This window comes from Aquila chrysaetos, chromosome Z (genome assembly GCF_900496995.4).
Source record: "Aquila chrysaetos chrysaetos chromosome Z, bAquChr1.4, whole genome shotgun sequence".
Classification (NCBI taxonomy): domain Eukaryota; kingdom Metazoa; phylum Chordata; class Aves; order Accipitriformes; family Accipitridae; genus Aquila; species Aquila chrysaetos.
Genome location: NC_044030.1, coordinates 60,479,750 through 60,497,633, shown reverse-complemented (window position 1 = coordinate 60,497,633; position 17,884 = coordinate 60,479,750). Strand labels below are relative to the sequence as shown.

The window sequence follows — 17,884 nt, the reverse complement described above, 5'->3', positions numbered from 1 at the left end:
AAATTGAAGCTTCATGTACTTTTGTACTTCCTGGCTCATTTTTTATCAGGTAGTTTGGCTTCTGTTGTGCTTTTTTTCCTCCTTAGTATATTTAAGCAAGAAAGAGTCTGTATTATGTGTAAATAGCTTCTGATTTCCAGATCTTTTGAAAATAATTCTCACTCACGCTGTACTGTTCTGCATGACACCAAATGAGACTTGCTTCTAGGTTTTCTCTTGTGGAGTGTTTCACAAGTGATCCACAGCACTTTAGTGGTCTGCAAGATGAACATATTCACAGAGCGGTTCTTACATTAAAGATATTATTAACATGCGTAGACTTGCCTTTAGCATCTGGAATCAATATTTGTGGTCCTTCAGATTGCATCATTGGCCTTAACCTTAGAGCCTGTTAGCTTCCTACAGTTATTTGCCTGTGTAACTTTTCTTTGTATTCAAATTCAAAAAGATATTCAAAAAGATATACCTCTGTTATGTTTCTTTAAGAATAGTTTTCAAGTGGGGCTGGGGGGGGAATGTTGTGCTCCGTTGCGTGTCTGCTAGGAAGTAGCTTTGAACTGACAGTGTCGGAACACAGGGCAGATTAGATTGTTGTTTTCGTTCCCTGTACTTTCCTTACCAGCTTCATTGTAATGCTAGTAAAAGTTTTTTGGTATTTAAGGCATGTCAGCTGAAAGTTAGATGCATTTGAGTGGTGATATTGGAGAAGATTGCATGTTGCTCCCAATTATCTGACAATTCTATCTTACGTGGTGAAAACAGTTGAGGCAGAGGGTGCCACAACTTCCTTTAGTTCCTGCTCTTCCTTGTCATTTTGCTATACTCTGCTTTTATGGTTCTATCCTGGTGCTTTTTGCTATGATGTATGTATCCCTTCCATCTAAAATCAGTACTGATAGCAGTAACCTTAATTTTTTTTTTTCTGTTTTGAAATTAAAAAAAAAAAAAAGTATCTTCCTGGCTGTGTCCAGTAGTTATTTTGCTAAAGGATTTGTTTTGAAGTATGAAGTTTTGGTCAGTGTTTGTGTGGAACTTTTTTGTGACAATTTTATTTAATAAGAATGTGTTAAACAGGCTTTTCTATTTCAGAAGACTGGCATTTTTCATTATGAGAGTGTATGTTCATTATATGAGACAGCTACATAAAACGGAATTTAGAATCTAGGAGGCATTCAAGACAACATAGACCAGGTTTTCTAATTACAGTGTTTTAAAGTGTCAAAATATTCTGTGAGGTATTGTTGATCATGTTGCTAATTTTAGCTACTCTTACACTTTTTTCTGTCGCAGCCCCATGACTTTGACGAATGCAGATTTGATATTAGCGTAAACGATAGTGTTTGGTACCTCCGAGCTCAGGACCCAGACCACAGACAGCAGTGGGTAGATGCAATAGAACAACACAAGGTATGTTTTTTTTTTTTCTGATTTCCTTTCTCACTCCCTCATTAGATCTGGTGATGCTTGCGGAGACTTGTAAGCTTCCCTGTACAGTCATTAAAGTACTCAAGGTATTTGACAGGTAAAAGATGCAAGATTGAAGCTGTGTGTTAATTATGTTTCAAAGGAATTGATTTGCTTGTTCTTCATAGGTAAGAGCTGAGAACTGTGAGCTAACTGTGAACCTTTCTTGAGCTCTCTAGCTTGAAAAAGAAAAAGCTTGCATTATGTTGGAATGCCTTTTCAATGGTTTTGTCCATCCTCTCTCACTGATTACTAAATTGTTTCTTATCTATCCTAAATGTTAAACTTCTTAGTCTTAAAGTCAAATCTCCTAAGTTATCATTCTGGTTTTAGGGTCCTCTCTTTCATCATTTGGCTGCTTTTACTGTACCTGATTACTGGCTTTTGTCTCCTTGTCTTTTAAGGCCCTACTCTTCATCAACATTTTGGTTCAGCCTTCCTGATCTATTCCTTATGTCTTCCAATGAACTCACTTATTTTCATTTTACCTAAAGGGCTTGAAGGTCATGTATTTTTAAAGTACATAGCACATGAACATCCATTATGTTTTCAGGTAAACGATAGGCACTTCCCCAAGATGTTGAGTTTAACTACAATACCTAGCACAATGCAACTTCTGCATCTGGGTTATATATGTTACAGGAATACAAATTAAAATAGATATCTAAGTAGGTGTGTATTTTTACCTTGAGTTTCTTGAAGTATTGCTTATATAAGTTCTACATGTAATTAGGAAGTTTCACCTTTTATTGGGCAATCCTCACAATTAGCAATACATGCTCTTAAATTTGAAGTGCTGTCTTTTGATAATGGTTCTCTAAAAAAAAAAATAATCTCAATTAGAGTATTAGTCCATTTATAACTTGGCATTTTGCCTTCACTTTGATACAAAGGTAACATTAAAGCATACAAAATTAAGTTGCAAACCCAGGATTCCTTTCTGTAGTCTAGTGGAAAAATACAAAGTTAACCATTGAGTATTCTTGAGACAAAAATACTGCAGTTTGTTACTATTGCAGTACCAGAGAAATGTCTCCAGAGGATAAACTGAACAAGTTGCTGGATTACACATCCATAGAGCTGGCATTGCAAAAACTCTTTTGCAGGCATGGGGGTCTTCAGGTATGGGGTTGTGGGGACATGAAACTTCGGCTAAAATTCAGACTAGGTTTGGTGAATCATTTAGCAGGTGAAATGCAGAACTTAACCTGAAGTCCGGACAAGCAGAAGTGCAGGCTGGGTCATTGTATGCTACCATGCAGGAAGGAATGAGGAAAAAACCCAAATCCTGTCTTAAACTCTGCTCTGCACAACTTTAAAGGGAATTCTTTCCCATGCTGTTCTTTTCCCTATTCTGAGGCTGTCCTTAACTCTTGCTGAGTTCTGAGCTGACAATTTTATAGAACCACCTATTTATAATATGGAAGTATTGAGTGGTAATAGTTTAGATTTTGGCATTATATATGTAAATTTGGAATTGTTTTTCTGTGTCATTTAGAAAAAAAAAAAATCTTGTATTTATCAACACTGAATTTTCTTCTCCTGCATTACTGCCCAGCCTCTATCATGACGTATCTGTTTGCTTTTCTTTTTCTGTCTGGTATTACTGGTAAACTTAAGCCATCTTATTTAACTTCCTTTTCAGATTGTTAGTGAGTGTTGAGGAGCATGAGTTCTAGCATTCCAAAAGTGACCTCCCTTTGTGAAGAAGCCTCATGAATTATGCAGTTTTTCCACTTTAAAAAAAAAAAAAAGTTTCTTTTAATACTCGTTTCAGTTTGGACTGTTTAAACTTCCATGCTTTGCAAGAATTTGGTGGCTTTAAAAAAAAAAAAAAAAAAAAAAGTACCAGATCTGTCTTCCCATTTAAAGGAGTGGAATGAGAGGTTTCTTGGATAATTCCACTACCCAATTGTTTTAGTATTTACTTAGAGTTAGTATCAGGGGTAGGGGTAATGAGTGCTTTTTTTCATTATTTTATTAAAGTTGTCTTTCTGCTTATTGCTAAAAGAGAGTGAGTCATGTTCTGGAATGTTATATAAACTGAAGAAAAGTATGTCTACAAGTAGGAAGTGGAAATAAAATTATTTCTGTACATGCTGAACTGACAAGAAATAGTTCAGTTTGCATCTTGCTGTCGTAATGTAATAACACTGGACTTGACTGTTCCAAACCTGATGGCTTTTTTGATATGTGTAGTTTGCAGTTTCATGGCTGTTAGACATTTTTCAGTTTCTTGCACACTCCTTTTCACTCTGTGGTGTTTACAGTATTCATTACAAATAGCAGTTGTTTTCATTCTTAAATGGAGAAGGAAGTATTATGCCATCTGTCTCCTAAATAAACCATCAAACCATTTAATATATTAAAGCAATACATTACTTCATAGCATTCTTTTTGTAGTTGTCGTGGTTTCAGCCCAGCCGGTAACAAAGGACCACGCAGCCGCTCGCTCACTCCTCCCGCCCCCTCCGGTGGGATAGGGGGGAGACGGAGGAGAGAAAAGAAAAAAACCTGGAACCTCGAGGGTTGGGATAAGGGCAGTTTACTGGGACAACGCAAAAAAAAGTTACAACAACAACGACGGTACTAATGAAAGAGTATACAGAAAAGAGTGATGCACAGTGCAACTGCTCACCACCCGGGACCCGACGCTCCGTCACTTCCCCCACCGAAAGTGAAAGTCGAGAGCAGGAGAGCACTCCCCCCGGCCCACTCCCCATGTATATACTGAGCATGATGTCACATGGTATGGAATAGCTCCTTGGCTAGTTCAGGTCAGCTGCCCCGGCTATGCCCCCCCACCTCCCAGGTTCCTGTAAAAATTAACTCTATCCCAGCTGAACCCAGGACATTATCCACCCCTTATTCTATACCATTTACATCATGCCCAGATCTTACATTTTCCAATCAACCACTACCACTTTCCTTGTCTTATATATAGAGATATATGTATATGGACATCCCCCCCCCACACACACATACAAATAGTATTCCCTTAGTCAATGGGTTATCCCTCCAACGTGTCCATCAATTTTATTTAGTCCATGACTTTGAGGCTCCATCTGTTGTAACACTTCTTCAGGATAAGAGAGATGGTGTGAGGTGTTGGGTTGTTGTATGCTGTCTCTGGAACTTCTGGCTGGTACATTTGATGCAACCCACACCCTTGGTCTGCAGGTCAAAGATGTTGATCTTGAGGAAATTGCTGGGTGCCAGTTCAAGTTCTATCACTGTTGTTCTTGGCTCAGTTTCAAAGTCCATTCTTCAGTCATTTGGGTAATTCTTACAGTAATACCCTTGATATGGCATATAGACACTATAGATACAATGACATACATTGGCAGGTTATTTAGCAGTTAAATATCATACAGCCTAGTTCACTGGCTATTCTCTCCCAAAATCAAATCTCCCTGACGTACACATCGAACTTCCCCATCCTTCTGCATCACCCACCAGGTGTACCCAGGTCCCTGAGCAAAAACCACCCCTTGGATGGGTTTGTCTCTGCGTGAGGGAGGACTAACCCAGACTGTCTTTCCTAACATACTCCTCATGTGCACTACAGGAACTTTATCCCCTTCTACAGTATGTGGAAGTCTTGGTTGGGCGGGGCCCGCCCGACTGGTGGATCCTCTAGTATTAACTAACCAGGTGGCTTTTGTTAAATGTGTATCCCAATGTTTGAAAGTTCCACCCCCCATTGCTCTCAATGTAGTTTTCAGCAGTCCGTTGTATCGTTCGATTTTTCCGGAGGCTGGTGCGTGATAAGGGATGTGATATACCCACTCAATGCCATGTTCTTTGGCCCAGGTGTCTATGAGGTTGTTTCGGAAGTGAGTCCCGTTGTCTGACTCGATTCTTTCTGGGGTACCGTGTTGCCATAAGACTTTCTCTTCAAGGCCCAGGATAGTGTTCTGGGCAGTGGCGTGGGACACAGGATATGTTTCCAGCCATCCAGTGGTTGCTTCCACCATTGTAAGCACATGGCACTTGCCTTGGCGGGTTCGTGGGAGTGTGATATAGTCAATCTGCCAGGCCTCCCACTGTTTATATTTCAGCCATCGCCCTCCATACGACAGGGGTTTCAGTCGCTTGGCTTGCTTAATTGCAGCACATGTTTCACATTCATGGATAACCTGTGCGATAGTGTCCATGGTTAAGTCCACCCCTCGATCGCGAGCCCATCTATATGTTGCATCTCTTCCCTGATGGCCCGAGGTATCATGGGCCCACTGAGCCATAAATAGCTCACCCCTACGTTGCCAGTCCAGGTCCACCTGAGACACTTCAATCTTGGCGGCCTGATCTGCCTGCTGGTTGTTTTGATGTTCTTCAGTGGCCCGACTCTTGGGTACATGAGCATCTACGTGGCGTACTTTTACCACTAGCTTCTCTATCCGAACAGCAATATCTTGCCACAGTGCGGCAGCCCAGATGAGTTTACCTCTGCGCTGCCAATTGCTCTTCTTCCATTGCTGTAGCCACCCCCATAGGGCATTTGCCACCATCCATGAGTCGGTATAGAGATAGAGCACTGGCCACTTTTCTCTTTCAGCAATGTCTAACGCTAGCTGGATGGCTTTCACCTCTGCAAACTGACTCGATTCACCTTCTCCTTCAGCAGTTTCTGCGACTAGTCGTGTAGGACTCCATACAGCAGCCTTCCACCTCCGATGTTTTCCCACAATGCGACAGGACCCATCAGTGAACAGAGCATATTGCCTCTCATTTTCTGGCAGTTTATTATACAGCGGGGCCTCTTCAGCCCGTGTCACCTCCTCCTCTGGCGACATTCCAAAATTTTTGCCTTCTGGCCAGTCCATGATCACTTCCACAATTCCTGGGCGACTGGGGTTTCCTATGCGAGCCCGTTGTGTGATCAGTGCGGCCCACTTACTCCACGTGGCATCAGTTGCATGATGTGTAGAGGAGACCTTCCCTTTGAACATCCAGCCCAGCACTGGCAGTAGGGGTGCTAAGAGGAGCTGTGTTTCAGTACCAACTACTTCTGAGGCGGCTCGAACTCCTTCATATGCTGCCAATATCTCTTTTTCAGTTGGAGTATAGCGAGCCTCGGATCCTCTGTATCCCCGACTCCAAAACCCCAGGGGTCGACCTCGGGTCTCCCCAGGTGCTTTCTGCCAGAGGCTCCAGGTAGGGCCATTCTCCCCAGCTGCAGTGTAGAGCACATTTATAACATCTTGTCCTGCCCGGACTGGCCCAAGAGCTACTGCATGAACAATCTCCCGCTTAATTTGTTCAAAAGCTTGTCGTTGCTCAGGCCCCCATTTAAAATCATTCTTCTTCCGGGTAACTTGGTAGAGAGGACTTACAATTTGACTGTAATTTGGAATATGCATTCTCCAAAAGCCCACAACACCTAAGAAAGCTTGTGTTTCCTTTTTATTAGTTGGTGGGGACATAGCTGCTATTTTGTTGATCACATCCATAGGGATCTGACGACGCCCGTCTTGCCATTTTACTCCTAAGAACTGGATTTCCTGTGCAGGTCCCTTGACCTTACTTTCTTTTATGGCAAAACCAGCCGTCAAAAGGATTTGGATTATTTTCTTCCCTTTCTCAAAAACTTCTTCTGCCGTGTTGCCCCATACGATGATGTCATCAATGTATTGCAGGTGCTCTGGAGCTTCACCTTTTTCCAGTGCAGCCTGGATCAGTCCATGACAAATAGTGGGGCTGTGTTTCCACCCCTGGGGCAGTCGATTCCAGGTGTACTGGACGCCCCTCCAAGTAAAGGCAAACTGTGGCCTGCACTCCGCTGCCAAAGGGATGGAAAAAAATGCATTAGCAATGTCAATTGTGGCATACCACTTAGCTGCCTTTGATTCCAGTTCATATTGAAGCTCTAACATATCTGGCACAGCAGCGCTCAGCGGTGGCGTGACTTCATTCAGCCCACGATAGTCTACTGTTAGTCTCCATTCCCCATTAGATTTCCGCACGGGCCATATGGGACTATTAAAGGGTGAGTGAGTCTTGCTGATCACTCCTTGACTCTCCAATTGGCAAATCAGCTTATGGATGGGGATCAGGGAATCTCGGTTGGTGCGATATTGCCGCCGGTGCACCGTCGTGGTAGCAATTGGCACCTGTTGTTCTTCAACCTTCAGCAACCCCACAACCGAAGGGTCTTGAGAGAGACCAGGCAGGGTAGACAGCTGTTCAATCTCCTCCGTCTCCAATGCAGCTATACCAAAAGCCCAACGGTACCCTTTTGGGTCCTTGAAATATCCCCTCCTGAGATAATCTATACCAAGGATGCACGGGGCCTCTGGGCCAGTTGCAATGGGGTGTTTATGCCAGTCATTCCCGGTTAGACTCATTTCAGCTTCTAATACGGTTAGCTCTTGGGATCCCCCTGTCACACCAGAGATACAGATGGGTTCTGCCCCTTTATAACTTGATGGCATTAGGGTGCATTGTGCACCAGTGTCTACTAGAGCCTTATATTCCTGTGGGTCTGATGTGCCAGGCCATCGAATCCACACTGTCCAGTAGACTCGGTTGTCCCTCTCCTCCACCTGGCTGGAGGCAGGGCCCCTCTAATCCTGGTTAGAATATTCGTTACTCACTTTTCGCACCCGTGAATCAGAAGTCCCTTCAAGAGGATCAGAAATGTGATCAGCCCATCTACTGCATCTGGGGGACTCCTCACAGGAAACTGGAGCAGCAGTTTTCCAAGAAGAATCCTCTTTTCTGGTTGCTTTTTCTCGCAACTCCCGTACCCGTGCATCCAGGACTGAGGTAGGTTTCCCATCCCACTTCCTCATGTCCTCTCCATGGTCACGCAGGTAAAACCACAGGTTAGCCCGTCGTGTGTACTTTCTCTCTCCTCTCTCTTGGGCAGAGGAATGCTTACTCCCAATAGCTGCGATGCGGGCCTGTACAGGTGGGGAGGAGGACATATCCACTTTGAATTGCTGGAACTCTCGGGACAATTCCTCTACAGCCGAGACACAGGCCCGTAGGGAGGAAGAGAGACTTCCTTCGTATTGCCGGAGTTGGACAGCCAATTCATCCACCGTTTGTCCATGGCCTTCTTTCCAGGACATTACTGCCAATGAGTTGGCATAGGTTGGTGGTGTACTTCGTAGAAACTTCCGCCACATGGGTTGTGTGCATTGGACTTCATCTGGGTCTATGGGTGACTGCGCATTTTCTGGATCATTATAAATCACCTCCAGCACGGCTAATTCCCTCAGGTACTGGATACCTCTCTCCATGGTGGTCCACTTGCCTTGGTGACATGTAACTTCATCCTTGAAGGGGTATCTTTCCTTTACACCTAACAGAAGTCGCCTCCAGAGGCTGAGGACTTGTGTTTTTCTCCCAATCGCCTTGTCGATGCCCCCTTCCCTAGACAGAGATCCCAACTGCTTGGCTTCCTTACCCTCTAATTCCACACTACTAGCCCCATTATCCCAGCATCGGAGCAGCCAGGTAACAATGTGCTCACCTGGGTGGCGGCTAAAATCTTTTCGCATGTCACGCAACTCACTCAGGGATAGAGATCGGGTGATTATTTCAGGTTCTGCCTCTTCCTCCTGTTCTCGTGATGACCCTGGTTCATCTTCATCTCTCACTGAGCGAACTGATTTCTTTGTGTGTTTCTTTTTCTGTACAGGGGCGACTGATACTGGCACAGGTTGGTTCTCTGGTTTAGCTGCAGTATCTGTCACCGGGGTTGGGGTAGCCACGGTGCCTGTTGCCGGGGTAGGGGTAGCCACGGTGCCTGCTGTCGGGGTAGGGGTAGCCATGGTGCCTGCTGTAGGGGTAGGGGTAGCCACGGTGCCTGCTGTCCTGTTTTCCGTCTTTTCCCCCTTTTCTCCCTGAGGGTGCTGCCTAATATCAAGCAGTGTTTGGTAGATACTGGCCAGGGCCCAGCACAGTGCAGCGAGTTGTACGTCTTTGGAATAGCCACAGCATTTTTCTTTCAAATATTCTACCACTTCATGAGGGTTCTGTAGTTGTTCAGGAGTGAACTTCCAAGCCAATGGGGGTGAGAAGTTCTCTAGATACCTGCCCATATCCTCCCACATGCCGTGCCACCCATGAATATCCAGCTTTGGGGCAGATCTCTGGGTGGTACTCTTAAAGAGCCTTTTTGTAGCCCTAAACAAGACCTGAGACCTATTCAGGAGGCATAGCACTAACAGCACACTGGCTTGTGCATCCCAAGGATATTCAAAGTTCTCAAAAGCTGTTGTAATTAGTCGGAAGGAGAAAAGGGAGGCGAACGGACGGGGGGAAGTATCCCCCCCTAACTCCCCCATGGATTGGCTGTAATTACCAATAAAATCCGATAGAAGGTGCCCAAAGTATGGAAATGATATCACTGCCTCATACAGATACCAGCTTAATCTCATGACCAGTGATGTAATCATTTCACAAGTCGACATTGCCCAGTACAGCAAAATGATAATCCCAATCACTCTCCCAGAGGTGAGAAACGTAACTACAGGCAATACATAAAGCATATAAGGACTTACAAAACGCCACCATGTAAACAAATTAATCAACATTGTGACTAACATCTATTTATCTAATATAAGGAATGCGTATGACAAATTTGTTTCAACACGCTCTAGCCAGATCTGCCGTTATCTCAACCCTTCGTGCCCCACATTGGGCGCCAAAAAAGGACTGTCGTGGTTTCAGCCCAGCCGGTAACAAAGGACCACGCAGCCGCTCGCTCACTCCTCCCGCCCCCTCCGGTGGGATAGGGGGGAGACGGAGGAGAGAAAAGAAAAAAACCTGGAACCTCGAGGGTTGGGATAAGGGCAGTTTACTGGGACAACGCAAAAAAAAGTTACAACAACAACGACGGTACTAATGAAAGAGTATACAGAAAAGAGTGATGCACAGTGCAACTGCTCACCACCCGGGACCCGACGCTCCGTCACTTCCCCCACCGAAAGTGAAAGTCGAGAGCAGGAGAGCACTCCCCCCGGCCCACTCCCCATGTATATACTGAGCATGATGTCACATGGTATGGAATAGCTCCTTGGCTAGTTCAGGTCAGCTGCCCCGGCTATGCCCCCCCACCTCCCAGGTTCCTGTAAAAATTAACTCTATCCCAGCTGAACCCAGGACATTAGCATGCAACTAAATACCATGATCAAGACAAGGCATAGAAAACAGCAAAAGGTAATGCAGTCTTGTAACAATAGCTTGGACTCAGTTAAAAGTATGTAAGTAAATCTCAGACAATCATTATATACTAGCATTTTTTTCCAGTGCAATATTCTGTTGTCTTCATAATACAGTAGCAGCTTTGTGTCATGAATGTTGTAGGTATGGAGTGCATCTGTTCCTACTAAAATACGTAGGAATCTTATCACCAGAAGCCTTGGAAAAGTGCTGTATGCACATAAATAGGTGTTTGATGTAATTAAACATAAACCAGAAAGGTCCAAATCCAGTTTTCAGTCTGGTTATTGTTAATGTTTCTTAAAGAATGTGTCTCCAAATGTCTTGTTTCTATATTTTCCAAACTGAGTGGTTAGTGCTATATCCTATAACTTATATGAAACTTTGTAGGAAAAATGTACTGCTTCTTAATAACATTGATAGGATCTGAAAAATAGATTTTCTTGGCGTCTGGAAGTTAATCCAATTTTTTCATTTGAATTTGTGTGAACAATACTTCAGTGATCCTTAGTTTTAAGTGACTTTTCACCTATCCTTTAATTTTCTTCAGCTCTTGTGGAAGTTTTATATCTGAACACTTGATTGAGAGTAGGAGAAGATGGGATTTATGAGGCAAAATATCTTATTTCACTGAAAAGTTTAGATTTTTGTCTACTTACTCTGAAACTTTCTGAAGGAACTTTTCCTGGTCAGGTTACCAAAACTCAACCAAAAGTTCCTTGGCAAGCTATTGTTCCCAGATTAAAATCACTTTTGTTTGAGAACTATGTTCTTGAACTGACACATAATAATTTGAATAAAATTGAAAGGAAATTATTTTCTTTACTAAACAGTCACTTCGATTAACTTGAGTCTACTGCTATATAAAGTATTTTTTTTGTCTGTTTTTGAAGCTCTTTGTTGCTTACTGAGTGGGTAGATAGTTCTGGTAGGCTGCTTAAGCTGTTTGCTAACAAAAGTATGTTTGTGAGACTTACTGTAGCATGTCACAAGGTTGTTTATCTTTAGAGTATGAAAGATGGGCTGAAACTTTGTGACTGTGTTTCATTGTGCTCCGAACAGAGAAAACAGTGATTTAAAATGAATTTTATATTAAATTTTAGTATGAGCAGACTTAAAAGAACTTTCTGCTTAGCAACACCAATGAGTAGCTGGTAGCTGAGAAATTTAAAACATCTAATGTTCAAGCATAAAAACTGTTAGGATTTGCTGCTTTTTTTTATCATTGCATTAGCCTTTTCTTGTATTGAGGTTCCTGAATGCTTACTAGATGAAATGTTTCAAGTACAGGTTCTAAACTGCTTATTCTACCTGTACTGGAGGAGGGAAAAGTCCAAAACAGTGTTAAGACCATCAGTGAGGCAAATGAGAAAATAATTCATATGTAACCTGGAGTCCTTTCTGCTACTTAAATGTTTCATTAAATGCACTGAACAGATATTTATCTGTAAAATATCTTGTTGTAAGGGTGTGTACCATTAGGAAGCTTCTCTGTACTCCTACCCTAAGAGATAGGCACATCTAGGATAGCTGATAACCTTTTCTTAGATGGATCTAATGGCAATGAATATTGCTGAAGAACTGAAGATCAGACTAAGTTTCCACATTTCTCTGCATGAGCACCAAGGTATCGATGCTTTTGAAAAGTTGCTCTCTTCTTCAGTAAAAAATTGGACTGACTCCATGTCTCTACTGTGGTTTGAAAGTGGAGTATGGGATTTCTAACCTAGGGTTAGAGAAACTGGCTTAAATGTTGTTAGTTCTGTGCTGTGAGGAAAATGTCTGGGTTTACCTGTGGAGAACATGGACTCCTGCAGCATGTAACTTCTAACAAAATTAATGTGTGCTGTGTAGTATGACTAAACAAGATTTACTTTTTCACTGAAGTGGGAAGTGTTTCTTTACACAGATAAACCTTACTCACAGTCAGTCTGGAGAGGTTATTCCCTTCATCTTTGCAACACTTAAGACTTATTGTCTTCTTCTGTTAGACAGAACAGCTCCCCATTCCTCAGTTGTACATATGGACATCTTTTACAACTGATACCTTGTAGGGCTCTCTTCCAAACTCAGTCCTCATCTTTCTTTGAGGTACAGCACCAGAATCGGTCTCAGTATTCCTGCTGAGGATCCCACAAATGTTATATAGAATCTAGGATTATTTTGTGGGTCTTGTAGACTACCCTGTTGTGCAATGCCATGATTTTTTTACTTATTCAGCTTTAGAACCACTAAATCTGGTTTGTCTCTAGAACTATCTGCAGATTGTTACCTGTCCTGTACTTGCGCAGTACAATACTTCCTATACGTAAATGTTGGACTTCGTTTTTCTCCAGTGTACAAAAGTGTGAAGTTTTTGCTGCTGTTCTGTCAACGTCAGTCTTTCCAGCTCTGCTGTCTTTGGTTTTGGTGTCTTTCCAGAAATAATTCTTTGTGCTGCTTGGGTAGGGCTCAGTTTCTTAAGTGATGTGCTGCTTCTAGTACTTTATAAAGTATGGAGACTGGCTGGGTGAAGAAAGGCTAGATCATTTAGCAGTATCTTGGTTGATAGCTGAGCTTGCTTGTTGTTCTGTTGTGAGCTGCTTATCTGAGTCTGAAGCTGTGTACTTATGTACACTTAAGATAATCTTACATCTTTGTTCCCTGAAAGCTGTGATCACTGTCTGCCATATGTTCCTAATTAAAATGGTTTCTCCTCCATCTAGTCAGAGCATTAACAGGTAGTCTTCATAATCTTAGTAGAGGTCTTGAACTCTACTTCTCTCAAACCCCTACCCCCAAAAGGTAGTGAACTTAGTTGAGGTGGTTTTCTCCTATCTTTCCCTTAAATTAGCTAAATGTACGAAGTGACTGAAGATTCAAATTCACATAAAGGTTAAAGTAATTTTTCATCACTGTATAGCCAGACTGGTGAACCAGGGTGTTCTGAAATAGCTAAAGAATGCCGGAAAATTATAGGCCAAAATGCAAAGTAGCAGAGCATTGCCCTGTGGATGCAATACCATGTGAAAGCAAACACTTTGTAAAGTGCTTAGTTTGGTATCAAATAACTTGAAAGACTTGTGACGCTAGTGCTAAGCCATAAGAGTATGTCAGTCATTATTTTGTAATGCTATTTAATGAAGAGTGATGTACATGGCTAAAGTAAACTTGGTTCGAAGTCTAATGCTGAGTCTTGAGGTGACCGGAACTAAGCTATCAGACTCAACTGGCTACCAGCTGGCTGTGCAGTAAGTAACCAGGCTCATTTCTATAAACAAATGGGATTCTAGTAGTAAACTCAGTGTTATTAATTCACTTTGTGAAAACAACAGTGGTATATCATTTTGATAGTGTATACTTTCATTTGGTAGAAATAAGGGGAATGTCATTGTAACTGGCACAATGACACACAGTAGTTCTAGGAGTCAAGCTCCCGGTGGCAGAGTGGCAGCACGTTTTTGCATGGTGTCCCTGAAAAAAATATTTTGCATTGAGACCTGTGTCAAGCTTGACTTCGGTGGTAAATGCCCCTTCAAATCAGGGTAAGCTCTTGGTATCAAGAACAGAAAGTACAGAGCTGCAATGTGGAAGTAGTGAGTGGCTAAACAGTTAAAAGTTGACACTTGCCAAATAGATCTGCATGCTGTTTACTCAGTATTATTACTCATCATCTCAAACAGTACTGTGCATTAACAGTTTAATACAAAAATCTTGGATGGTCTGTATGCCCATCTACCAAATGCAGTCTTTTTTCTTTCTAAAAAGACTTTGTAGGGGGTGGTTTTTCTTCAGTGAGCTTTCATTACAGTGAAACTCACTGAGTCGATATTAACAGACCAGAGTTACACCCTAGCCATAGGGAGTTAGATGCTGCTCAGCCACATGGGTGGGGTGCACAAGCAGCAATGATACATGTTCAGTAACATTCAACAGAGGTAACTTTTTGGCTGTTTCCAGAGAGACAGAGACATACCACCACCCACAACTGCTGCGCCCCCCCCCCCCCCCCCCCCCCCCGAAAAGAATAGCTGCAGGAGCCAACATGCGTCAAAAGAGCTAAGGGAATTGTTTTAAAAACTCGACAAGACTCAGGGCATCTTCTGCTTTTTGAATTCAATGTCCACTTGCCATTATTGGAAACTCTTAAGGTAATTCTTCTAATACTATTTCTACTGTAGGACAACAAAAAGATTCTTTTCTCTCTCTGAAAACAGATAATGCCTGAAAATATGCATTTGCTATCACTTTAGTGTCATCTAGATGAACAGACTTACTGCAGAGGAATCAAAATTCTGGTATCTCGAGCATACCTATTTTAAATAGGAGGGGAGGAAGAAAGATTCAATATTTAACTGCTAGTATTTAAATGTCCTATATTGGTATGAACACAGGCATCAGAAAATGTTGAGGGGAGGGTAAAGAGAGAGGTGTCCATCTTTCTCCCACTGGTAATAGTAAATAAAATAACTTGTGGGGATTTATGTATTACCTTAAAATTGCTGATTTAAGCAAGCAAATATAGCTCAGCTGATAAGAACTACTTGCCCTGATGTATGTTATGATGCTGGTAGTGAAACTTATAGGTGTTGTGGAGAAGCTGTGCTTTCAGGGGAAGATTAGATGGATTACTCAAGTTATTAGTCCTTTACTGGAAATAACATAAGTGTCTTTCTTTAAAATTGAATCAAATATGCTCTTTCAAGGGGTAAAACTAAGCTAGGGTACGTCTTACACATTCCATTATTTTAGCACTGTTATCAGCAGGAACTCTTTAATACATGAAATTGCTTGGCATTTAATGTTACTAAATTTGCTAAGTGCACTTATTGCTGGAAACTGTATTTCCTGAAAGAAGACTTTAGGGGAAGGCCAGTGAATCAGCAGTTTCAGTTGACTACACAAGCATATGCTGCAGCAAACATAAGTGCTGTCAATTCCAAACTGTTGAAACTTCCCTTTCAGGGCAGAAACAAATAGTTCTTGGTCTGTCTTGGCACCCTTTTGCCACTCTTGGGCTCATGTTCAAACAGCAACTATAAGTTGCAGCTTTATTAATAAAGTAGTTGCAGTTAAGACTGTTTAAAGCTGAACAATAGGTTTCGGTCCATACCAGCCCAATACACTTGATTGATTATAAACTATGGAGATTGTTTCATTTTGACCAGCCCAGTCTTTCTTTAAATGTGTCTTCCAGTTATGTTTCATAACAATCACTTTGGCTTTGAAAACAGATATTTTAATTCTCTGTAGAATGCATCTTTATGGGGTAGAGGCCTAGGTATCTAATTGGACATGCTCTGAGCAGGAGGTGGTAATAGCGATAGCTTGCAACGTAGTCATTCTGTTTCTATGATAAAACCACATTTCTTTTATAGCAGTTCAATTCTTCCTCGTTCATGTCATAATATTTTCTACTTCACAGCAAAAAGATTCCTCATTCCTGTCTTGAAATGATCCTTTTGTAACAAAGTAAAGCTTTATTGCCTCAATTTGCTGGTTTTCAGACTTTGTAAATAAAAGATCTGGTTAAATTCTGTCTCCTTGAAGTTTTGCTTCATTCTTGCACTGTTTGAAGGTACAGCTTCTACTTATTTACATTCTTGTTTCTACCTGCCTCTGAATAATGCTAAATGAGGTTAAGCAGAAAATATCTATTTCATGTGTTTAGTGGTATTAGTAGGTTTGAGGAAATCTGTTGGGTAAACCTACTGCTTTGAAATGTAAAAAGGAAGTGCAAAGATAAGCAACAGCTATTTAGACTACACTTCTCATAATCTAATCAAACAACACATAGGACTTAAGGTTTGTGCAAGTGTTTCTAATTCATTTTCAGGGACTTACTGAGCTGGTTTGTGTTCTAATTCTTGAAAAGAGGCCGTCATGCCTGCTAGATGCATGTCCAGATCACAAGTGTTTAGCTGACAGTACCAGTCATACATAGCCTCTCTTATATCCATATATCATGTATTATATCCATGCGAGTAGACAGGTGATGCACCTGGAGTAAAAACATGCTCCGTTATGTGTTTGGGCTTGGTCATATGAAAAGGAAGTCTGTAAGATGTGACCTGAGGCTGCAGTCAGAAGCAAAACTTGTGTGTCACCTGGCTGGAAAGGTTTTCTGCCAGCCTCATTGATTTATAGTGTCTCAATATAAAATGCTTCAAGAAAGGTCTTATTTTTTTACACCCCTGTGATACACAGGCAGTCTGCAAAGTTTTCTGTTACTATCCTAGACTGTGGAGCTGCTTTGAGACTGGAGTGCTTTTGCATGTAGATAAAAGCTTCACTTTTCTGCCATTTTTATGACTGCTTCTTTGTCATGTCATGTCATGCCTTTGTAGTCAACTGGACTACATGCAGATCTGTCAGAATATGAAGATCTGGTGGTAGAATATGCATTTTGTCACAGTCATGCCAAATGGACAGGGAACATCTTGTCTTGCCCACCATCAGGTAGGAGTCTCCTTCCCCTCATTTAGCAATGGAGTGAAGTCAGCTTTTAATGTGTTGCAATTCAAAGCAGGTAACAGCAAGAATATGGCCATTCGCGTCAAGTCTTACATCACTCCCCCATACACACGCTCCGGTGTCTGCAGGCAAATAGCATCAGTGTTACAAGCAGTTTGTGGGCTCTTAACACATGGGTGGCTTTCTCATGATGAATTCTTCAGGGGTATACTGCTGTAAGGGAGCCAGCAATGGGATTGGACTTTAGCAGTGTGTAGAGAATAATAAGGGTCTACAAAATAATTTATTCTGAGGACATACATATTGAATGTGTTTCTGCAGTTGCCTGGACTTTTCATAGTACGGTGTGCAGTTAAGGCACAAGTTCTTGAAGAAAGTGCTCCTACAGCTTGTACAAAACACACTGGTGCTGTCATGAAATGAGACGGTTTAGTTACTAGAAGTCTTGAGTTAGAATAGGCTACTAAAGTGCTTGTTTTGTCAGTAGTACACTATTCTCTAGGGTTTGGAAGGGTTTAACTAGAACTTTGTTTCTTCTGATGCTTCTCAAAGTGCATATGCATACAGGGAAAACTAGTTGGGTGAGAACCTACTTAATGCATACTCTGTACATGAAGAAATCCTGTGCCTGTTCATCTGGCTGGTATATAAAAGTCCTTTTCATGATGAGCTGTATGTTTGACTGCTGCAGACTAATGGCAGAGCAGTTGAATGTGAAGAAAAGACTTCTACTCAGACATGGTACTTGAGACAGCGGTGCCCAGTTTTCTGTTTGTCACGTAGTAAGTGTTCT

The 17,884-nt window shown here is 41.9% G+C and overlaps 1 protein-coding gene across 3 annotated transcripts in view; it reads left to right on the top strand.

Moving 5' to 3' along the window:
* CERT1 (ceramide transporter 1) overlaps nt 1–17,884 on the top strand; it is an 80,448-nt gene that overhangs the window by 22,429 nt on the left and 40,135 nt on the right. For 2 of the 3 annotated variants that reach the window (XM_030005261.2, XM_030005260.2), the window contains exon 3: nt 1,291–1,407. The exons of the other annotated variant lie outside the window; for it this stretch is intronic. In XM_030005261.2, coding sequence (XP_029861121.1) covers nt 1,291–1,407 — 117 coding nt within the window. The remainder of the gene's footprint in view (nt 1–1,290; nt 1,408–17,884) is intronic. 3 annotated transcript variants of the gene reach the window in all.